This window comes from Mus pahari, chromosome 13 (genome assembly GCF_900095145.1).
Source record: "Mus pahari chromosome 13, PAHARI_EIJ_v1.1, whole genome shotgun sequence".
Classification (NCBI taxonomy): Eukaryota; Metazoa; Chordata; class Mammalia; order Rodentia; family Muridae; genus Mus; species Mus pahari.
Window position 1 is genome coordinate 6,787,142 of NC_034602.1, and position 24,940 is coordinate 6,812,081.

At 36.6% G+C, this 24,940-nt stretch overlaps 1 protein-coding gene across 1 annotated transcript in view; it reads left to right on the plus strand.

The window, feature by feature from the left end:
- The window catches only part of Papolg (poly(A) polymerase gamma), a 33,942-nt gene that overhangs the window by 4,286 nt on the left and 4,716 nt on the right, over positions 1-24,940 (plus strand). The window contains exons 3-19 of the mRNA XM_021210157.1: positions 1,052-1,118; positions 5,770-5,851; positions 6,674-6,783; positions 7,837-7,890; positions 9,699-9,810; positions 12,048-12,137; positions 15,409-15,547; positions 17,362-17,434; positions 18,005-18,125; positions 18,612-18,696; positions 19,465-19,518; positions 21,101-21,220; positions 21,659-21,768; positions 23,514-23,635; positions 23,866-24,035; positions 24,373-24,461; positions 24,546-24,766. Coding sequence (XP_021065816.1) covers positions 1,052-1,118; positions 5,770-5,851; positions 6,674-6,783; positions 7,837-7,890; positions 9,699-9,810; positions 12,048-12,137; positions 15,409-15,547; positions 17,362-17,434; positions 18,005-18,125; positions 18,612-18,696; positions 19,465-19,518; positions 21,101-21,220; positions 21,659-21,768; positions 23,514-23,635; positions 23,866-24,035; positions 24,373-24,461; positions 24,546-24,766 — 1,819 coding nt within the window. The remainder of the gene's footprint in view (positions 1-1,051; positions 1,119-5,769; positions 5,852-6,673; positions 6,784-7,836; positions 7,891-9,698; positions 9,811-12,047; positions 12,138-15,408; positions 15,548-17,361; positions 17,435-18,004; positions 18,126-18,611; positions 18,697-19,464; positions 19,519-21,100; positions 21,221-21,658; positions 21,769-23,513; positions 23,636-23,865; positions 24,036-24,372; positions 24,462-24,545; positions 24,767-24,940) is intronic.

Consider the following 24,940-nt stretch of genomic DNA (forward strand, 5'->3'; position numbering starts at 1 on the left):
TGGTATATAGTCTAGGCTGAGTGTGTAGTTGGTATATAGTCTAGGCTGAGTGTGTAGTTGGTATATAGTCTAGGCTGAGTGTGTAGTTGGTATATTTGAAGGGTAGGAAGGAGCTTAGGACAAGGGCACCTTCCTTCTAAGGCACTATAAGATTTTGGAAATTGAACTTGTTAGAGTTTTGAGAAGGAGATTGGCATGATCTGACTCCTGTTTTAGCACTTACTCTGGTCATTGTGTTGAGAGTAGTGTAAAAGGGAAGAGGGGTCACAGGACAAGAGCAGAAGGAGATAAAAGGTCATTATAACAGCCCAGGTTGGAAGTAATGATACCTGAAACCTGAGGATGGTAGCGGAAATAATAGTGTAGTCTAGATGTATTAAAGGTAGGGTTCTTTTATGACAAATAGAAGCAGTTTCCAAAGATGAGTCCAAGATTTTCAGTACCTGTATCTTACTGTTTGGAATTCCATTTTCTGGGGAAGACTGAGACAGAAGCAAGTTTGGAAGAATCAGGAGATAGTTTCCCATTTATAGGCTGCCTAAACTCATCTCTCTTTCTATTGTTCTTTTTTAAGGTGAGTGTTTATGCCATTGGTTTTAAGTTTAATATCAAACTGCATTAGTTAAGTACTATTTCATAAAAGTTAGCCAGTAATTAACTTACCTATTTTAATTATATATAGCCCCAGTACCAGTGAGAGTGCCAGTGAGAGAGAATCTAGTCTCTAGTATCACAATGAGTTGATGTAATTCTGTTGTAAAGCAGAGTTGACAATTCAGTTTGCCTCTGTAGCCTAATTGAAGGTAACTTAGTGATTTATATTAGGTCTTTTAATTTTTGAGACAATTCAAAGACCAAACTATTATCATCACATCATGTCTGGCACTCTTAGATCTCTCAGATGTAGGAGGTATCAACAGACGTGATAGCATGAGCATATATATAATATGGATTTAACATAGCATCAACAAAGTTTCTACCTGTGTGTTTATTTCTTTAATGTTGTTTAGTTTTTGTCTTAAAAGTTTAAAGTTCTCATCTTTTATTATAGGCTGGTTGTTCTTGGTAAATTGAACAATTTAGTAAAAGAATGGATTTCTGACATCAGTGAGAGTAAGGTAAGATTGAAACTGCATAGTATTCATTCACTGTTTCATATTTCAGTATCATCCTAGCAATGATATGTAAGAGTCAAGTTATCTAAAATACTTTAAAGTAGGTCCCACATTTCTGAATACTATAACCTTATACAGTATATAGCTGCCTACTGTATCTTTGGAAGGATGCTTCTTGCCTTGCTTGCAAAGGGCAGTTTTCTTTTCCTCTGTCTTTGTGCAGAATAGTAGTGTGTGCCAGGCTGTGGGCAAATGAAATACAGGTTCAATCTATTAATTTTGACAGTCATATCTTAACAATTATATCATATCTTTATAGAAACATTTCATTTTAAGTAGGTATTATAATTTTGTAGCTCTCCATTTTGGTTTACAATAAGTTAGCTACTGGACTCCAAACTGAACATCAGTAATAACAAAAACAGGCTTTCTGACATACTTAGGAATAAAGTGATCCAGACAACTGGATTTCTAAGTAAATGAGGTTTTAACCCAGAGATAGTCAATTGTAGTGGCAAGTCTATAAAAATTTCTAATTTGACTCATATGTACCAGGCCAGAGTTTCTAGTTTCAGGAGATTTTACTTAAAAAGCCAGGCTTTAGATTTACAATGTATCCCATCTGACAGCTTTGGGCTTGTTTTTGAGCACAACAAAAAGAGGCTTGAATGAGAGCAGGTTCCTGTTCCCCAGCGTCTCATAGCCCCCAGGATCTGTTTTCTCTGTCATGGGGACTGCCATTTATCTGTTTCCTGTGTGGAAATCTCTTAGTTGCACTTTCTTGGCCACTCAGACATAGAAGTTTGCAAGTCCTAGTTCATAATTATGGAACTTACTTTGTTTTCTGCCTTTTTAGAGGGTTTTGGATTATGAGTTTTCTTTATTGTTGCATGAGTGTTTTACTGACTGTACTAGGATGAGGTTGGGCATGTTCAACTTAAGTGGTAAAACTTTTTTTTTTTTTTTGGTTTTTTGAGACAGGGTTTCTCTGTGTAGCCCTGGCTGTCCTGGAACTCACTTTGTAGACCAGGCTGGCCTCGAACTCAGAAATCCACCTGCCTCTGCCTCCCAAGTGCTGGGACTTTTTTTTTTTTTTATTAAAGATTTATTTATTTATTATATGTAAGTACACTGTAGCTGTCTTTAGATGCTCCAGAAGAGGGCGTCAGATCTTGTTACAGATGGTTATGAGCCACCATGTGGTTGCTGGGATTTGAACTCTGGACCTTCGGAAGAGCAGTCGGGTGCTCTTACCCACTGAGCCATCTCACCAGCCTGGTAAAACTTTTTATTAGCTTATCCCTATAACTGATTCCTGAGATAGACTACTTAGGAAGAAAAGATTAAGCTAGCAAATAGCATTGGAGGTTCAGGTCCAAGTTCAGACAGCTCCGAGCTGGGGTGGTAGTGGGAGGCAGGGGCAACAGAGAGCTGTGACAGGAATGGAGTGAGGGTTTGAGCAAGTGTCACACTCCACCTAGGAAATAACCAGTGAATCCAGCAGCATCTGCTTTGAAGACATACCTCTGTGACCTAAGATCCTCCACATCCTAGTCCCAGCCACCTAGCCTCTTATGGTCCATACTGCCATCCTAGAACCAAGCCCGTTACCGTGGAACCTTGAGGAAATACTACTCATATTAAACCATGTGTCCATTCACCAAGTGGCCCTAACTCTTACAGTTTAAGCAGTTTTGTTTGTTCATACAAGTAGTCTCATCTTTTCCCTTAACAGTGCTCAGTTTAAAGTAAGTATTTCAGTATTTTCTGTTAGAATTTTCAGTCAGAATTCTCTTTTTAGTTACAATGAATTTGTAAGGTTAGTTCTTTTGACTTAGAATAAGGTAATGAGCCACTAAAGACTTAGACTTTAGTCATTAAATTTAATTTAATCAGAGCCGGGCGTGGTGGCCCACGCCTTTAATCCCAGCACTTGGGAGGCAGAGGCAGGCGGCATTCTGAGTTCAAGGACAGCCAAGGCTACACAGAGAAACCCTGTCTCGAAAAAAACAAAACAAAACAAAAAATTAATTTAATCTTTATGTTATTTACTTTTGTTGCCAAAAGGGTATCTGGCTCATTTCAGACCTGTCAGGAAGGTTATATCATTAGCTGAGAATGTTGGATACAGTAGATTCTGGAGGTAAAATGCTAGTCATGAGTAATCAAAAATTCAATTATAACAGCTATCGAGTAAATAAAGTAACCAGCTATTGTATTGATATTATACTGTCATTTATAAATATTCTAATTTGGGATATAGATAACTAAAGGATTTAAGTTAAGTCAAAGATCATTTGATAATTTTTGAGATACTCTAGTATTTTTCACAGATAAAATTATCTTAAATTCTGTAGTTGTATAAAAAATATTGTATCTTATAATACCACTTCTTATAAAAAATGTAGGAGTCATACTTTCTTTTTGTTTTTGTTTTTTGTTTTTTTGTTTTTTTAAGGCAGGGTCTCACTATGTCACTCTGTTACAGAACATGTTGTAGACCATGCTGGCAATAAACTCACAGACATCTGCCGCTGACTGACACCCTTTCAAATGCTAGGATTAAAGGCATTCACCACCACCACACCCAGCAAGGATTTTTTTTTTTAACATAGAAAGTAAAGTAATATTTTTTAATGGTCTGGCTTATTTATCATTTGTATTAATGTGAGTCTTAATAATTTTATTGGCTCCTTCCTAGCTAAAATTTCGAGACTCTTGAAACATTACTATGTAACTGTGTCTTGTTGTACAGGTAATTTTCTTCTGGTTAGTCGCCAGAACTGTGGATGGGGAGATAAGAGTAGCAGATCCAGTTCTCACCTCTGACAAGTTTAAGTATAGTTGAAAAGCTGAGAGTTATATATTTGAAAGATATCTCTGGAAAGAGCGCTGAGTAGATGGAGTGATCGCCACACTAGCATGAGGACCTGAGTTCCAATCCCCAGAATCTGATTAAAAATAAATAGGGAAGGCTGGGTATGGTATGCATGCCATTAATCCCAGGACTCAGGAGGCAGAAGCTCTATAATTTCAAGGTTGGCCTGGTCTGCAAAGCTACAGAGGATAGCCAGGACAGAGAAACCTTATCTCAAATAAAAGCAAACAAACAAAATAGGCAGGTAGGTAGAGTATGGCACCATACTCCTTAACCTCAGCTACAGGGTCAGTGAGAGACACTGTCAAAAAAAGAAAAAAGTGAAGAGTGATCAACAAAGACACTTGACCTCTGGCCTTCATTACTCACACAAGAACACACACACGCTATACGCACTTACACACAACAAGTAAATGTAGTGTAAAATAAAGATTGTAATGGCAAAGGAACACAAAAGAAGAAGCTTACAGAGTTGAAGATAATCAGGGAATGCTTCATAGAAGGAAATGAAACTTAAAATGAACTTTGAAAGATGGGTCGTTAAGAACACTAGCTGCTCTTGCAGAGGACCCCAGTTCAATTCCCAGCACCCATACAGTGGCTCACAGCCGCCTGCCTATAACTTCTTCCAGGGGAGCTGATCTTCTGACCCCCACAGGGACCAGGCACATAGATGTCTAACAGACACACATACGTTTGGGTAAAATGAAATAAAATAATGAAGAAAGAAAAAAGCGGATAGTATTAAGGTACTGATGGGATAAGGAAGTGCACATTCAAGAGAGAGACAATGACAAGTGATGTGGGAAGGGGGTTAGGTCATGAAATAAGTTGGCAGTTTAAACATAAGGAAAGGAAGACTATAGGAGCACATTGTGGAGATTTTTAGTAGCAAGCCCAAGAATTGATACTTAAGTAGTTGAGGGAAATAATGCACTAGTGGTTGGCTTTATGCAGGTGGCTCATAAAATAGAATAGGTGAGTATTTACAACCATAAGAGAAGGCGAGGGGCAGGTGTGTAATTTAGGGTAATAACTGTTATAAACTTGAGAGTAAGGGGAATAGGAGTTGAGAAGAGAAGCAACATATGTGAGGAATGTAAACTAAAAATTTGTAAATGAAACTGGCTATGGTAATGCTGGCCTGTGATCCCAGCACTTAGGAAGTAGAGACTGGAATGTTAGAAGTTCGCTTGAAGCCAGTCTGCGCTACTGGGAACCCTGTCTCAAACACAGAAAACTCACCCATAAAAGAATAATGATGATACATTGGGACAGTAGCACCTTTAGGGAACAGAAATAATGAATTAGAAGGGCTATCTGGGTTTTACCATAAAAGAATATTTAAAGCATGGGTATTAAAAAGATCAGAATAAAAGAAGAAATATCTAGTAAGCATAATTAAAGTACCTTTTTAATTATGATACAATCAAAGAAATAAAAGTGAAATCTTTGCATTTGTTCTCATAAAATGCTTCCATCAAGAATGACCTCACTCTCGAAGAAGGCTAAAAAGCTAAGATCAAACAATTAAACATGCATGTAACAAAAACTAAAGAGAAGGCGGAGATTGGCTGAGACTTTTACTGGAAAGAGCTGCAGTTTATTAATTTGATACTTGAGTTCCTTAAAGGAACCTTAAAGTGCTTTTACACATCTCTTCAACAGGATTGGCAAATGTACAGTGTATCAATTGTGCAGTAAAAGACAGCAAACTTTTCCATGTTCTTTATGCAAAATAACTTAAATGATTGAATGCCTTTTGCTTTATTTTAGAATCTCCCACCTTCTGTTGTGGCTACTGTTGGTGGTAAAATTTTCACATTTGGATCTTACAGGCTTGGAGTACACACCAAAGGTAACTGCTTTTTAGTTATGTTCTAGTGATAAGAATTTTTAGGAAACCGTTTTACTTGTTCACAGTTAGCGAATACTGAACATAGTTCCCATATCTTACTACCATTAATAAACACTGTTAGCATTGTCTTATACTCATCTTTCATACCTAGTTCTGCATTTATGTTTATGTGAACTTTAATGAAAATGTAATTTATCATTCTTTTTTTTTTTTATTCTTTTATTTTTTTTTATTATTATTTTCTTTATTTACATTTCAAATGCTATCCCGAAAGTTTCCTATACCCCTCCCCCCACCTCTGCTCCCCTACCCACCCACTCCCACTACTTGGCCCAGGCCTTGCCTTGTGCTGGGTCATATAAAGTTTGCAAGACCAAGGGGCCTCTCTTCCCAGTGATGGCCGATTAGGCCATCTTCTGCTACATATGCAGCTAGAGACACAAACTCAGGGGGTACTGGTTAGTTCATATTGTTGTTCCACCTACAGGGATGCAGCCCCCTTCAGGTCCTTGGGCACTTTCTCTAGCTCCTCCATTGGGGACCCTGTGTTCCATCCCAATAGCTGGCTGTGAGCATCCACTTCTGTGTTTGCCAGGCACTGGCTTAGCCTCACAAGAGTCCGCAATATCAGGGTCCCTTCAGCAGAATCTTGCTGACATGAGCATTAGTATCTAGGTTTGGTGGCTGATGATGGGATGGACTCCCGAATGGGGTAGTCTCTGGATAGTCCATCCTTTCATCTTAGCTCTAAATTTTGACTCTGTACCTATACCCTTTCATGAGTATTTTGTTCCTTAATAAGAAATAATTTCATTTTTGTAGGAGCTGATATTGATGCACTTTGTGTTGCCCCAAGACATGTAGAGAGATCAGATTTTTTTCAGTCCTTTTTTGAAAAATTGAAACATCAAGATGGCATTAGAAACTTAAGAGTAAGTATCTTTTGACATCTCATATTTTGAACATAGAAACAGCTATAAAAGCAAGGACTTAAGAGTTATTGACATATCTCCGAGTTGCTGTATCTTGCATAAGAATCAGGAACATGGATTTTATAGCTCTGTAGACACACCTGTAGCTCTGAGATCTCAGTCAAGCAGCGATCTGTCTGAGCTTGGTTTTTCCATCTATAAAAATGGAGAATTGATAATAACATTCATAAGCTAGTTTTGAGGATCAGACAACTTACTGGAATGTTTGATAAGTGATGTATATCCAAATGTGGGTGATATGTGTGAGGTTCAGTTAATAACTATGTGTATATCTAGCCCTTCATTGACAAGTAACATTTCCATTCTAGCATACTATAAAACACTGACCTCAGTTCTAACAGCATAATTTTGTATATTTATAAGTGTGTGGAGGTTATCATGTGCTTGGGTGTGTGTGTTTATGGAGGCCACAGGACAGTTTTAGGTATCACCCTCAAGACATGTCTACCTCCTGTCAGACAGAGCCTCTTATTGGCCCAGAATCATCAACAAGGGTCACTGGTCACTGGTCAGTAAGCCCTAGGGATGAATCCTCCTGCTCCCTCCCTAATACACCGTTGTGCCCTGCATTAGGATCTGTGGATCAAACTCTTGTCTCATGTCTGCAGGTCAAGTACTGAGTCAGCCCCTAGCACACTTGTTTGATAAATGTTTTTTAAAAATCTTACACTAATCCTTTTTGAGTCTTATGAATCCCAGGCTCAAACTCATTGTGTAGTTAACAATGACCTTGAACTGTTGATCTGTCTTCTGAGTACCAGGACTGCAGGAGTGTGTCACCATACATTTTATACTTAATACTTTTTGTTAATAATCAATTTTCAGTTGAGACTTCAGAAATGATACCAAGATAACAACAGTTCTGCTTTAGCATTTCTAACAGATATTCTTAACAGGATAAGTTAAATTGCAGGCACAGACCTTTATGACCTAAATAAAAGGCTAACCCATGTGTTACTTATTTATTTATTTATTTGTCTTCCTCTTTTATAGGCTGTAGAAGATGCTTTTGTACCTGTTATAAAATTTGAATTTGATGGTATTGAAGTAAGTGTTTAATATATTTTTAATTGTACAATTGAAATATTTAACCTGTAAGTTTTGTTTCAAAATCAGACTTAGCATGGGCACGTTTTATTTGGTTTGGTTTGGGTTTGGGTTTGGGGTTTTGAAGTAATCTCACTATGTAACTCTAGCTGGCCTCCTGAGTGCTTGCCTGGTGCTAACCACAGTTTAAAGAGTTTAATAGTAGTCACCTTCTTCTTATATCTCTTGACCACTCATCATGGAAAACTTACAAACCTCCATTTCTTTCCTCATGTACACAACCCTTCTCGTTCCTATAATCATCGAAAATAATTGCACTAATATAATTTTGTTTGGAGAAGTGTTCTATTTACATTATTATCTTAAAAACAGTTTTCAAAGCTCAGTACTGAGCATACTGACTTAACTACAATTCCTTTGCTCTATAACAGGTTTTTCCCTTAGAAGTTAGTGACTATTCAGTTCTGCTTGGTTGTTATACTTATGTCTAACTTACCCAGTCTTCTATGGTTGTCATAATCTCCTTTAAGCTAAGACTCATCAGCATCTTGAGGGAAAGCCCGCTGGGTCTTCGCCCTGTTCTCAGCTGAGTGTGGCCCATCGTTTGTGCACAGCTGTCATCCCGTCGATCTCACATGATCTTCATGGAAGTTTCTCTCCCTGCTCTAGAATTTCCTTCTTTCTTGGTATATTACCATCTTACTAGAGCTCAGCCATTGGATGCCTAAATAAGAATTTGTTTTCTTTTTATCTTGCATGCTTAAAAAGCACTGAATCCATAGTTTTGTTGAGTACATCATTCTAGGTAGGAAATGATCTTTTACATCCTCTAAGGCCTACGTTGTCTTGTGGCCTCTGCTGTAGAAAAGCATATTACTGTTTTGATTCTTTCTTTGTATATATGGTCAGTTTTGTCTCTTGTTTTATTTAGTTGTTTTAGTTTTATTTTGTCTTCATACTTGTAGAACTCATGATGATAATATGCTTTGGTATGTGTTTTTAACTGATAATGTTTGGCATACAATAATCTTCTTTTAGAATGGAAAGGCTTTCAGTTCTTGGAACTTTATTGAGTTCTTTTGGATTACCTGTTATTTATACACAGGTCTTTTTTAATGGAATCCTAAAATTTATATGTTGAGTCTCCAGAGAACAGCTTTCTTTAAAAATAAATAAATAAAAGCACACACATTTTTCCTTCCTTCCTTAACCACATCTTAATATTTTAATTCTTCTTCTTGTTTCTTCCCTGTCTTTCAAGCTTTGTAATCATATCCACTACCCTGTTTTTAGTTTCTAAAAACACTAATTATATTTTCTAAATGTTCTTTTAAATTTATTTATGTATTCATTCATAGCTACCTGTTTTTATTCCCCAAATAAAATGCTTAAATCTTAGGTCACTGGGCCTGTTAGCATCTGCCCATGTGCTCTCCTGTTAGCATCTGCCCATGTGCTCTCCTGTTAGCATCTGCCCATGTGCTCTCCAGCCTCCATGACTTTTGCTGATGTTTCTGTTGTCTGTTTCCTAGTGGGTTATGCCATAAACTCTAAGAAAACTAAACCCAAACCAAAACATTTCCCAGTATCTTAGTTGAGTTTCAAGAGAAGTAAATGTTTGTTGTATCTTCCATCTTTATTTCAAGATATGCAGGAATTGCCCCACATTAGGTCACCTACATAGGCCTGAAGTTTTAGTAGACGATCCCAAACTAATAATTGGAACTTTTTATGTTTGGAGTTAGGGTTGGGGAGAATGGACCAGGAAAAGTAAATCAGTCTCTTTTCTTTTTTATCTTTTTCCAAAGATTGATCTAGTCTTTGCAAGACTGGCAATACAAACGATATCAGATAATTTAGACCTAAGAGATGACTCTCGCCTGAGAAGCCTTGATATACGGTGCATTAGAAGTTTAAATGGTAAGTTCCTATAAAGAAATCTTAGGTTCCTGCTTGAAAACAGTTTGGTAAATAGAGCCTGTAGTTGTAGACAATTAATTGATTAATGTGCTCTAAAGATTGCCCTGGCAGCAGCAGCAGCAGCAACAGCAGGAGTTCCTCATTACCTGCCCCAATATTCTGGATTCCCTAATGAAAGACACAAACACAGCTTTATATTTTAATATGCCTTAACCAGCTCAATGGTGGGACTACTTCCAAAGCTCCACATGGCTAGCAATTCTCCCTTGTGATATTCCTAAATTATTACTTACTAAAACCTATATTCCATCCTGGCTACCCTGGCCTATAACCCTTCATGACTCTTACATATTGGCTGTCTCTCTGTCCTGCACTTCTCAGGCCTGATCTTTCTGCTTCCCAAGCGTGGTAGTTCTATCCTTTCTTCTCTCTCCATCCCCTTGCTGAGAATCCTAAAGTCTTTCCTCTGTCTCCTTGCCCAGCCATCACTGGGCACCTGCAACTTTATTTACCAATCAGAACCAACTGGGGGCAGAGACCCTCAGCATCTTACGTGTGGAATTCTTGTGCAGTTTTGGGAGCCCAGTTACCATAATACAAGCTTTAAACCGAATCCACAACAAGAGCCCTTTTGTAGAATTGTTAATGGACTATTTTAAAGACTTGAGCACACTAAAAACCTAAGAGGAGCATGGAGTATAGCTCAGTGTTGGAGCACAGGCTTCATGTGCTCCAACACTGCATTCCATCACCAACACCAGAAGTTTTAAAGTCCTGGTTTTCTTTATAAAAATAGTATGATTAATTATTTTTACATATTCTTAAAAGATTATGTTTAGAGTTGTGGTTCATAAACATATTGGTCTCAGAAGTCCTGTAATCCTGTAAGATTTATTGAGAACCCCAAAATATTTTTTCACCTGGATTATATGTCATTATTTATCATATTATGAATAAAAAATGTTTAGAATATTTATAATTCACTAGAAATAAAAATCAATTGTAAATTAATAATTTTATATATAAAATGGACTTTTTTCCAGATTACCCTATCTTCTATAGTTAACATATTATCTAATATCTTGTTTTTATTAAACTATAAAAAGAAATGGAATAATTCTATCACAGTATCTAGTGACCTCTCTTGTCCTTTGAATATACCCTTTTGCCTTTGCCTGTTATTTTTTTGTTGTTGTTGTATTTTTTTTTTCTTGGGTGTTTGTTTTTAACTGTCATACTCTGGCTATTTGGAAAATGTTAGTTCACAAAGTTATTTTTATCTTCAAAATGTTAACACAGATTTCATTATAAGTGGGTTTTAAATTATATTGATTAATTAATATTAGCACCAGTTCTCTCATCAGAGTCTTTAAAGTTTTATAAGCTATCAATAGTAGATAAAAGTGATTTATACTTATCCACAGTAAATAGTATCATTGTTTTCCTTGAGGCAAGGAATTTAGTTTATTTTTTCAGAGACTACTGAATGCCAGTTGTATAACCTTTTTTATCTTTAGTCATAATTTTAAGCAACGCTGTATTTGTTGAAAATAAGGCTGTTTGAGCACACGCTGAAATGATGACACACCACTTTCCTTTTGGTTGCTTTTTTTTAACTGGGAGCCTGTGAGAGTAGTGAAGTTTGTTGTACACTTGTATACTTTGTTGCCACTGCCATGTTTGACCTCTAAGGTAACACTGGTTGCCAATGCTCCATCAAGGCAAATGTTAGCACACAGTGAAAATGGTAAGGAAAGATGGCGGCTTCTTAAAAAAGTAGCTTTACCCTTACAGGTTCTTCAAGTTTTTAAGAGCCAGTGATTTATAGTCTCCTTTCTTTACACTTGTTTGTTTGTTTGTTTGTTTGTTTGAAACATGGTTTTTCTGTGGAACTCACTCTTAGACCAGCCTGGCCTCAAACTCAGAGATCTACCTGCCTTTACCTCAAGAGTGCTGAGATTAAAGTCAAGCACCACCACACCCAGCTTATTTTATTTTATTTTATTTTATTTTATTTTATTTTATTTTATTTTATGTGAAAGTAAATTACACTTCTTTGTGGAAAGGTTTCTATTAAGAAAGTTTTATAACTTGGAGACATTATGATTAAATTAGATACACAAGTGACCCATCTGTTCTTCAGTTGAGAGTCTGAAGGTTAGGAGACCATTTGAATTAACTGAGTTTTATGCCTTAGTGAAAAAAAGAAAAAAAAATCAATGTTTTGTCTTTTTCAGGATGTAGAGTTACTGATGAAATTTTGCACTTGGTGCCAAATAAAGAAACTTTTAGACTCACCCTAAGAGCAGTCAAATTATGGGCAAAGCGTAAGTATCCCAAGTCTTTTATGTGTCTTTTTAAATTTTCTGTTGCCAGTAATTGAAACACATATGAAAACTATGACCTAATTGATGTTGTTGAGGGTTGATGGTCTGTAAACTTAGAAAAGCATTATACCTGTTTCTCAGGTGTAATGGTGTATGTGTCTCTCTTTGTGTGTATGTATGTGCCTATGTACACACACATACACATATATGAGAGAATGTATGTTTGTGTATAGCTCATAAAATGACCTTTGCCTAGTTCTGATCTGATATAGGACATTCTGCGTTATTTATAACTATAGTCAGACAGTGCTTAACAATGGGGAGATGGGGGCTTAAGCAATGGCTCAATGGTAAGAGCACTTGGTGCATGGTCTGAGATTGAATCCCCAGCACACATGGATGTGTGTGCCTGTATCTGTAACCTCAGCACTGGAGAGCTAGAAACAGGAGGGTCTCTGAGGCTTGCTGCCTGCCTAGTACCCTAGCTTCAGGTTCACTGAGATAAAGCTCAAGGGAATCAGTGAGGGAGAGATAGAACAAGATACCCAGAGGCCTCCTCTGCCCTACATGTGCATATACCTGTACACACATGTTCAACAAGACTATATAACCACATACACATGATTTTAAAAGTAAAATAAGAATGATGATATAGTCTGAAAAATGAATCGTTAGGTGATTTTGTACCTATGTAAACAAAATAGAATGTGCTCACATATACCTAGTTAGTACAGTCTATTGTTTATCTCAGCTTTGTGGAAAGCTATTGATCCTAAACTGGAAACCTATATAAAGCCTTTTACCTGAATAATGTAGGCCTTTGTAATATAGTGCTAAGTACTTTCATATAGAAGATACCTAGATATAACAACATACAGCAAAAACACAAAGTATGGTTTAGATGAGAGACATATGATTAATGGAAATTGCTGAAGCCAGAGTTGATCTGAGTGAGTCAGTGAGTGATTGCAAATGCCTGGGACATTAAAATCCACTACTGTAGACTTTATGACTCACTGACTTATAAAAAGTGTTTTCTTTCTTCAATAATATATTTAACTTATTGTAATGTTTTAAACTTATATTTTAAAAATTTTTTAGTTCCTTTGTAATAACACTAGTTGGGCATAGTGGCACACCAATAATTCCAGTGTCCAGTAGGCTGAAGTTGGAGGGTCACATATTCAAGACCAGCAAAACTTTGTCTTCAAAAACAAAGCCCATTTATGCTGGCAGGAATGATGGTTCCCACCAATGTTCCCAGGCACTCAGAATGCTGAGGATGGTTACTGGACTAGCTCATGAGTTAGAAGCCAGCTTCCTTTCCAGTCCAGTGTTGCTCTCAATTTTCTTGAGAACTGGATTTTTAAATTTGTGTTTTATTTCATTGATATTAAAATTGAACAATTCCCAAGAAAGATAAAATAATGTTCATTTAAAAGTCTTGTCACATCACTATTACTGAGGCTATGGAGCACTCACAAAATGGGATCTATCATGACTGTCCTCTGAAAGACCCAACAAGTAGCTGAAAGAGTCACATGCAAATATTTGCACCCAACCAATGGACANAAGCAGTTGACCCCTGTTTTTGAATTAGGGAAGGCTGAAAGAAGCTGAGGAGAAGGGCAGTTCTGTAGGAGGACCAGCAGTCTCAATCTGGACCCCTGAGATCTCTTCAACACTGGACCACCAAACATACAGCATACAGCAGCTGATATGAGGCCCCCAGCACACACACAGTAGAGGACTTCCAAGTCTGTGTTCATTCAGAGATGATGCACCTACCCTCAAGAGATTGGAGGACCCAGGGAGTTTTGAAGTCAGATGGGATGGAGGGTGGGGGCATTCATGTGGAGATGAGGTGTGGTAGAGAGGAGGTGTGGGGTGTAGAGCAATTGAAGGATGGGAGGGGAGAGGCGGGGAATGGAATATGGAGTATAAAAAATGAATTACAAATAAAATTAAATTTAAAAAATCTTGTCACATATATCGTATTATCACTCCTAATAGCTAAAGGGTAAACACAAACCACATATTCATACTCTGATGAATGAATATAAAAACATGGCATATCTTTGCTGTTAGATACTATTTTGCAATAAAATGAAATGCAGTACTGGTAAATGATACAACATAAATGAATGTTGACACCATTTAAAGTATGACAGAAGTTACCCAAAAGTCAGCATGCATAGGCTTTGATTTATATGAAAATGTCCATAATTAGGACAGATGTATAAGATAGAAGGTAGGTGAGTGGTTGCTTAGGTCTCCAGAGAAGGGAGTGGTATGACTGGTTGGGTTTCTTTGGAGATGATGAACTATCCTAGACATGGTTGTGGGGTTGCCCAACTCTGAATATACCAAAAGGTGTTAAACTATATAGTTTATGTAGTCTTATGAATCAGTCTTATGGTGTGAAGTTTGCGGGGGGGGGGGGGGGGGGGNGGAAAAACAGCCATGTGTTGCTTGTGACCACCATATTGAACAGTGGAAGACTTAAATGAGTGTTTAAGCAGGTGATTTTTGCCTGTGGCCTTAAATAGGATAATGTAATTTGTATTGAAAGGATAACATGAATAATTTATCTCTCTTTATAAACCAAACACTGTATTTTTCAATTTTTACATGCATAGTTTTTATGTTTAAATGGCTAAACTGACATTTTTATAGGATTTTCCCCCCTCTTTGTGTGAGACATAAAATAATAGCACATTGTGTAATAAGGGCATATTAATATTAGGCTTAATGAGATATAGTAATAGTTTTGTATAGATTTCTATAAAAATATTTCACAGGTGAGTCTAATATCATTTGTATATTCTTCACAATGGGGACTTATCCAATTTCTATGAGATCCTGATGTTTGTTGCCAATTTTGTGATTGGTTTAAAAATACTCCTCATGTATATAATTGTTAGTGAAATGTTCTTTCTTACCTACTTACCTCCAGATGTGTTTCCTTTTGTTTATTTTTCTCTTTAACTCCTGATACTTCTGGGGGGCGGGGGGAGGAGGACTTAGGAATAATTTTAGTAGAATTATTCAGGATAGTTGGTAGTAAAGCAGGGAACTGAGGTCTTTGTAGATTAGGGGACAGAGCAGAGAGCCAGAAGTAGAAACCAAGATTTGCTGACCTACTCTGAGCCTAGTGTTTGGGTTCTGCTAATCATTTCAGTTTTGTGTTTAGTTTTATGAATGAAGTTATCCTGTTGTGTTTCAAACATAATAGATCTGAGTAATAATTAACAAATGTTTGTATTTCTAGGTCGTGGTATTTACTCCAATATGTTGGGATTCCTTGGTGGAGTCTCCTGGGCAATGCTGGTTGCCAGAACTTGCCAACTGTACCCAAACGCAGCAGCTTCAACTTTAGTTCACAAGTTTTTTTTAGTTTTTTCCAAATGGTAAGCATATATATTTTGACTAATTGTTAACTTCTATGAATGTGTAAAAAAGAAAAAAAAACTTTTGAAATTTTAAGAACTATAGCCAGGCATAGTGGTTTCTGCCTTGAGAGCTTTAAGTAGAACTATTGCCATAAGTTTGAGGACAACCTGGGCTCCATAGTCTATTTTAGTACTGGCTATAGAGAGAAACCTTAAGGAAAACAAACCTATGCATAGATAACTGTGTTGTTTTACATTCATGAAAAAGCTTTAAGATGTATTTATGTGAGGATGGGACAGCCACATGACACACTTCCCTTTCTTTTTATAACTGATAAATAAAATTGTATACACTAATTAGGTGCCCACGATATTTTGGTAGTGTACATTATACAGTCAGATCAAGGTTAGCATGTGTGTCTCCTCAAACCTTTTCCATTTCTTTATGGTGAACACAGTCTCTTAGCGTGTTGAAATTCATAGTACAACTAATATTACTTGTAGTCATCCTCCTGTGCAACAGAACATCAAAACTTACCTATTTAATAATACCCATTGCCTGACATTGTCCTCTCCTTCTCTATCCTGGTCTAGCTACTGGTCTACTTCCACCTTCTATCAGGCCATCATTTTCGATTACTCTAATGAGTGAAGGAAAATCCTGTGCCTTGTTTATTTCAGTTAATGTCATGGCCTCCAATACCATCCATGTTATCACAAATGACATAATTTTGTTGTGGCTCCCTTGGCTGTCCCTCCTTTCCCCTCCACTCCCCACCAGTGTTTTGGGAAAAGGGCTTAACTTTGTAGCCCAGGTTTATATACAACTTGAATTCCTCTCCCTTCAGCATTCCAAGTATTGGGATCACAGATGTGTACCACCACACCTAGTTTTGACTCTTTTTTTTTTTTTCTTTTTTGATTTTATTTTATGTATATGAATGTATTGTTATGTCTGTTCAACACTTGTGTGCCTGGTACCTATAGAGGTCAGAAGAGTAAGTCCCCTGGGACAGGAGTTACAATTGTGGGACTTCATGTAGATGCTGGAATTGAGTCTTGGTCCTCTCAATATTATTAAGTTATTTTTTTTACTTTACATCCTAATCACAGCTTCTCCTCTTCCCTCTCCTCCCTCTCACCTCCCATCCACCCCTCCTCCTTTTCTCCTCAGAAAAGGGGAGGCCTCCCATGGATATCAACCAGCCTTGGCAATGTCAAGTTGCAGTAGGAGACTAGGCACATCTTATCTTCTATTAAGGCTAGACAAGGCAGTCCAGTTGGGAAAAGGGATCCAAAGGCAGGCAGTGGAATCAGAGACAGCCCCTGCTCCTGCTATTACAAGTCCCACATGGAGACCCAGCAGCACATCTGCTACGTATGTCTGTCCCGTGATGCTCTCTGACAACCAGTGCTCATAACCCCTGTGCCGCTCTTAAGTCAGTCAGCAAGGCGGCACTTGAGTTTGTGAGTGAGCCTTATCATAGTAGCATCCCCATAGATTTGGGCTTTGTACATTAAGCTCACCTAAGAAAATGGAGATGATAACCATAGCTGCTTCATCCATGTGCTGGTATTTTCAGCAAATGTTAGTTATTGCTGTTACTATACCATCAGAATCAAATCTGTAAAAGCAGATGAGAAGGGAGGTTCAGATTGCTTTAACTAACAAAAGACTGGTTGGCATTTCTGAGGAAGGGCAAATAAACAGATTCTTCCTTGTACCTTGTACATTGTACATTGCCATGTGAAGATTGGGACAGCTTAATACTTTTAATATTTTTATATGGCATCTGAAGTGTTTGTGAGTTAATTTATTTTATTCATGTTAGGGAATGGCCAAATCCTGTGCTGTTGAAGCAACCAGAAGAAAGCAACTTGAATTTGCCTGTCTGGGATCCTCGGGTATGAGAATTTTAATGGAATTTTATTCAATCATTTAGAAGTAGGACCGTTCTCTAAATTGTAGTTCAAATGTTATATCATTAAAAATTGTTCATATAAGACCAGATAAGTGGTTATATCAAAACAGTATCATAATCCATTGTAAAAAAACTGATTCACAAGTAGTTGCTTATAATAAAGTACTGAAATATATAAAAGTAATACTTTGTAGTACAGCTTAAATCAGATAATTCTCACATAGCTTCCAATTTAATAAAATAGGCACTCATTTCTATATAAATTTGAAGATAATGTCTCTGTAGTTATTATATTTCAATAATTCTGAAAAACTATTGCTTCTAAGATGCATCATTTAATTGCTTTACTGAGGAGAAATTAACTTCTGCAGAATTCTGACAAATAAATATGTCTGACTTCAGGAAGAAATACAGTTCAGAAGAGAAATATACTTCCTAGAATTGAGAGAATTTAGTATTAAATTTATATTTCATATTCTTCATAATTTAGAGGAAATAAAGTGAGGACTACTAAGTAGAAGAACAGGTAATTATTTTGCTTGTAATTTCATAGGTAAATCCAGCAGACAGGTATCATCTTATGCCAATAATCACCCCTGCCTACCCACAACAGAATTCCACGTATAATGTATCTACATCAACTCGAACAGTAATGGTAGAAGAATTTAAACAAGGTAAATATGCTTGGCCCTGTTATCCCTTACATATTCCCAAGATTTTAGTAGACAGTTTTATTCTATATTGGTAGCTATTGATTGTCAGAATTCTGTAACCCTTAGTTCTTTTTAAAACTTTAAATGCTTTCCAAAATAATATTAATCCTGAGTTTGACTCCTAGCAATCTCATGGTGGCTCACAACCATCTGTAATGAGATCTGATGTCCTCTTCTGGTGTGTCTGAAGATAGCTACAGTGTACTTCTATACATAAAATAAATAAATAGTTATTTAAAAAAAAAAAAAAAAAAAAGGCCAAAAATTGAAGAACCAGTCCAATATGGTGGAATTTAACCTTTATGTTCTCAGAAACAGCATCGTGTATTTTCTAAGTCAAGCATTTGTTGGCTTAGATGGTTTGGGTAGGATGACACAAAGCTGGGCACTTCAAAATTAGACCTAGTTTCTAAAAACCCATTGATTTTTTTTTTTTGTTTTGTTTAGGTCTTGCAGTTACAGATGAAATTCTTCAAGGGAAATCAGATTGGTCCAAACTATTAGAGCCACCAAATTTCTTTCAAAAATATAGGTATCTAAACTTTTATAATTTTGGTATATATGTATCTGGGGTTAGGGGAAAAATAACTTTTTGTCATATTTATGATTTTTGTTTGTTTTTTTACATCTTTTATTTTTAAGGGGGTTAAGTTGTGTATGCCTGTGGGCATGCATGCCATAATAGGCATGTGGAGGACAGGACAACTTGCAGGAGTTAGATCTGCCTTCTGTAGACTGTGTGGTCTTAGGGATCACACTCAGGTCAGCAGACTGGTAACAAGTGCCTTTACCTGCTAACCCATTTTGCTGGACCCTCGCTTTGTTCTTAAGACAGAGGCTCACTCTGTATTCCAGGCTGACCTCAAACTTTGTAACATAGGTTGGCCTGGAACTCATGGTGATTCTCCTGCCTCATGAGTGGTAGGATTTTAGGTGTGAGCCAACACATGTCCAATAGGGCTTTAAATTCAAAAAGCAAATTATGATAGATGACAGTGTCTCACGTTTCTTAAGCAAGGTAGAGACTAGGCAGTAGAAATCTTGAGTGGTCAGGGCCCTCACTCTAGCAGTGGCTAGTCTAGCTAGCATCGGTGATGGTCGTTAAAACGAGCTGGTTCTTAATTGTGGAATCTATAGTTTTGTAAAAATAGAGTAACCTGTAGCTCTCAGAAACTGTGTAGTTATATTGTTTAGTTCTTTGTAAAGAAGAAAGAAAACTGATAAAAAAAAAAAAAAAAACTCAGACTAACAGATGTTCCTGGCTGTTTTCCTCCTTGATCATGCTACAAATCCTATATAGACATTATATAGTACTGACTGCCAGTGCATCAACAGAAGAGAACCATCTAGAATGGTAAGACTTATATTTCACATTCTCTCATATCTAATGATAACAATGGTTACACAGTGCCACACCAATTATAAAATAGTGTCTTGCTTGGCTTTCAGAATCAGTGTATTTTATTAGTGAGTGACATACATGATGGAGCATCAGGGATTATGTCATTGAGTTCATCATCACCAGTGATAGAAGGCAGTCGAAGCAGATTTTTCTTGCTGTTTTTCAGAGTCAGATTTAAACAAACTTTTGAAGTATTCTGGAGCTCACTATTATTGTTCCCCCCATCAAACTCAAAAAGGAAGACGACACTTTATATACCTTCTTAACCTAGGTGGTGGCACACATGTTGGAATTTTTAAATCTTCTGACAATAGACAGTTGTTTTGGTCAAGCTACACTATATCTTTGTGTGTATGTAAATTCATCCTCTGTGCTGTCAGTATATTCACATTCCTGGGCCCACTAAGCAAGAGATGCGCTACCTGTAACTTCTTCCAGTCTGACCTGTTGTTTCAAGGGTTTTTATTTCTCTGGTAATTTAATTGTTTTATTGATGAACTATTTGTCAGGAAACTACAGCCTATGATAAATTCAGACTGCCACTTGTAATGAGATCTTACTAATATAGGGCAATCCTTCATTAATATGTTGCTGAATGTTACTCTTTGCTATATAGCAAAGTAAATAGTTACACAGAGACTATACCACTCAAAAACCACTGTTTGGTACATAAAAGAAAAAGTTGACTTCTCATTTAAGTAGCAACACTGCAGTAATTTAGGTTTTCATGCATCTCCTCTTGAAACACAAATATAATGTCAGCTTCTATAAGTGAAAATGTCTAAAAGTATTCTTGAATTTTTTTCTGACTTATAGTCACTAATAAATACATAGCTGACAGTTATATATTTTAAGTGAGAGAAAATTAAGTTGTAGAAATCTGGCAAAGCCTGTATGTTGTTGTGATAGCTGATATAAATTTAGTGACTTTTTGAAATGCAAATCCAGTATTTTGTGAAAATCACAGTCTGCTTCTTTTAGGAGTTAAGTGCCTACATTAGCTGTTCTTGTTCATATTATGTGTAAAGATATGAAGCTAGAAAAGATTGAAGACCATATTAAATAACAGCTTTTGCTTATGCTCAAATCCTGACTATTAGAGCCTTAACCAAGACTGGGTATTGTTAAAGTCAGAAATACATGAAATTTAGATCAGTTCTTTTTAAGCAGAAAGTCACTTAAATTTGACACTGATTGATGTCTTATTTTATTATTATTACTATTACAGTGTGTGTGAGAGTATGCTCATGCCCAGCATGTATATGAATATCATGAGACAGCCTTCAGAAGTGGTTCTCTCCTTCCTCTGTGACTGTAGGGCTCAGTTCAGGTTATCAGGCTCGCGTGGCAAATGCTTTGACCTGTTAGGAGACACCCTGCTGCCCTGTTTGGTATTTTTAAAAATCCCTACTATAATTAGACTATCTTCTTAAGTGAACATATAAAGCTTCATAGTTGATGTATTACTTGGTTTACTTCAGTATAGTTTGTCAAACTTTATATGGCTTCATAGAAATCTTATTGTATATCTCAGGGTTGGATTAGTAGAATCTAAAATCCGTGTACTTGTTGGAAACTTGGAACGGAATGAATTTATTACTCTTGCCCATGTGAATCCCCAGTCATTCCCAGGAAATAAAGACCATCATAAAGCGTAAGTTGTCCCTAAATAAAATTTTTAAATATTATTATTTGACATATGCATTGTTTCAAATGAGTTTTAAGACTGTCCTTAACAGGTATTGGTGGAAGAATTATATATGTTTCAAATATGAGTGATCATGTATTTATTATTTATATACTTATGTATTTATTATTTATAAATATACACTGCAGTAGTCAGTAAACCAGCAAAAACTTTATATTAGTTTTTGGAACAGCATCTAAATGGTCAACAAATCTCAGTACGACTTACTCTTCTTTTAAAACAATAGTATGTAGCTGCACCAGTGTTCTGCGTGTGGTTTTAAGAATTTCATCACATCTCTAAAATCTAGTAATAAGGTAGAGAAATAGAAGCCAAGTTTAATTGTCCAGTAGCATTTGTTAGACTGAAAAAAATTAATGGAAATTTTTAAATTTTACTTTATAGCAACAATTACGTATCAATGTGGTTCCTTGGGATAATTTTTCGGAGAGTAGAAAATGCAGAAAGTGTTAACATAGACTTGACATATGATATCCAGTCATTTACTGATACAGGTAAGACTTTGCAATTGTCGGATTCTCAACTATGATTGTAACTCAGTTTCATCTGTTTAGGGTGTAGCTGGAGATACTCTCTAATTTCCAATCTAGTTAAATTAAATGGTACCCCTGTTGTAGAAATTGATGCTACTGTTTAGAAAAAGGAAAGAAATGATAAAGCAGTTTTCAACATAATAAAGCATTGCAGAGTAATGGTCTTACAGAGGGTTGCTACGTTTATGCAAAAGAGTCATACTTAACAAGCTTACAAGTGCAGAAGATATCTCTGGCAGGATTTTTTTCCCCCCTTTTTAAAGGCAGTGTTGGCTGCTTAGTCTAGGAACCATCAATGTGCCTAGGGGACAGGAGGGAGAAGACCCTAGATACTCCTAAGTCAGTTACAAGTTGTACCATCTTAATGTGTTTTCTATTTTAAAATAAAACTAAACTCCTCAGGTGACTTTCTTGTTTGTTCAGCCAAAGTTTATAATTGAAGACCATATTTTTTATGTTTTTCATCTTAAATAATTATCAGAAAATACAGAAATGTTTCTGAAAATGTCTCTGAAGATACAGACGATGCTGAAAATGTTTCAAGAGTAATAGAAAAAAAAATTATCCTCATAACTAGCCCAAGCCACATCTCTCTGGAATATCCATTATAAATTGGGCTAGTATTGGTCTGTAGTAGTATGCACATTCATGTTGTTACTATTCTTGGCACATACGAGTTTTCTAAATTCTTTTTAGCTAGTCCTCATGTTTATCATGGTAATGTAGATCCATTTTCTTCACCTTCAAACTACTAAACAGCACTCTGAGAAAGGAGCCCAAGAGCAATTTGAACAAGTACTCGTGATAATCATAAGCAGTCTTCAGTAAAATTATGAATATAAATTGGGATCATATGTCTTAAAAAGGAGAATGCTAAGATATCCTGCTAATATGATTTTTCAAATAATCTTTTCCACATGTGCATACTCATGCCCTATGTCTTAGTATTTGCATTAAGAAATAGCCCTTCTCTCCCTGTCTTCAGTGGACTTAAAATCTAATTGGCTAGACACAAACTACCTTAATTTTGGTAATACAACTGGTCTTTACCAGTTTTGAAAAGCACTAGAACAGAAATCTAGAGCCATATATCTTGGGATGCAGTCAAGGTTTTCCAGGCTTTCTAAAACAAATGTTCCACCTATACACTTTAGATTTGCAGATACTGAACTCCCATGTTTTATATCTAATGTCCACTACGTAATAAAACAGGCTCAGGCTAGAAAGAGAAGTTGAATTACATTTGGAGTTGTAGAGACAACTTAGAGATTTAGAGTTCTGGCTGCTCTCCCGGGAGTCTTTCCCCAGCACACGTGTGTGTGTGTGTGTGTGTGTGTGTGTGTGTGTGTGTGTGTGTGTGTGTGTGTAAGAAAAAGAAAAAAACATTATCTTAGACTCATACAAGTAATTATGAAGAAAGATTGCCTTTTTGAAAATAGCAAACAACAAGATTTGGGGGGAAAATAACTGCTACATATTTATTTTGTAAATAAAGGTTGTCTGTAAGAAAACTTTTAGATGATATACACATAGAACCAATCAATTCTTAAACAGTATTATGACACAATGGAAGTATTTTAGAAATATCTATTCCCACAAGAGGCTGTGGTTTTAGTGGGGCATAGATAGTTTATATATTTCAGAAAAGGAAAACAGCTTGTAGTTCAGAAAGAAATTTCTTATTTATCATATTAACATTTTTACAGTGTACAGGCAGGCAAACAATATAAATATGCTGAAGGATGGAATGAAAATTGAAGCAACTCATGTAAAGAAAAAGCAGCTTCATCATTACCTACCAGCAGAGTTTCTTCAAAAGAAGAAAAAGGTGAGTCTGTTACCCTAACTCTCCAGTATGGTTCCATTGATACAGTTGATCTTGAGACCAAATTTGAATTTTACACCTCTTTTAACCCTGTTTGGAAGGAAGATGTAGACAGTAGGTCTGAAATTTCATTTATCACAAAGATGAGATGCTTTTGTGTTCTTCAGAACTGAAGGTAGTCTCTGTATTCTCATTTTATTTTGAAACTAACAGCCTTTTTTCTCTTTTGGTAGAGTCTTTCTGATGTAAGTCGGATTTCAGGGGGTCTTCAGTCCAAAAGATCATCTCTGGATAGCACTTGTCTGGATAGCTCCAGAGACACTGACAATGGAACACCTTTTAACTCTCCAGTGTCTGCAAATAAGCCTTCCAACCCAGACAGCCCTACAGGAGAAGCCGAAAGGTATGGGCCAAACAGTCCCTTCAGTCTGTTTGCTGTTACTTAGACCTGTTCTCATCATTCAGAGATTTTCCTCTTGCTAGCTACTAGTTTCTTGTTTAGGCATGCTTGACAATTTGTGTAGTGCTGCAGGAGTTGCCCCATGATTAAGAACTTATGGAGTTGTGCTGTATAGATGGATGTACAGGTTTCCTGCTTCACCACCTTATCTGACATTTTCTGTTCTTCTAGTGAGTAAGGTTAAAATACTAGAAAGAAGTAATATTAAAATGTTAAAGGTGAGAGCTTTAAATCCATAAGAGGAAGTAAATTAATACTGTTAACTTTGCATTTTTACTAGGAGTAGTGCTGAGCCTGTGGCTGTGATTGTGGAGAAGCTACCAAGTGTTTCCCCAGCTCAGGGGCTATCCATTCCTGTCATTGGTGCAAGTAGGTATCTCATCTCCTGCCACTGCATAATGACAATCCCACGGCATAAATACTTGACCACTAAACTTGTTTTTGTCTTTTCAGAGGTTGATCCTACAGTAAAAGCTGTATCCTCCCCGGCTGTGTGTACCATTCCTACTGTAGTAGGACGGAATGTTATTCCTAGAATCACAACACCCCACAACCCTGTCCAGGGACAACCACATCTAAATGGGATATCAAATATTACTAAGAATGTTACACCCAAAAGATCCCATTCACCACCTACAGATGGGACTTCTAAGAGGCTGAAAGACATAGAAAAGGTAACATTATGCCCTCCTTGGTGATCACGCCTTTTGTTTTGTTTTGTAAGTTAAATAATAGTAAAGAACACTTCTCCATTGCTGGTGGGATTGCAAGCTTGTACAACCACTCTGGAAATCAGTCTGTCGGTTCCTCAGAAAATTGGACATAGTACTACCAGAAGATCCAGCAAT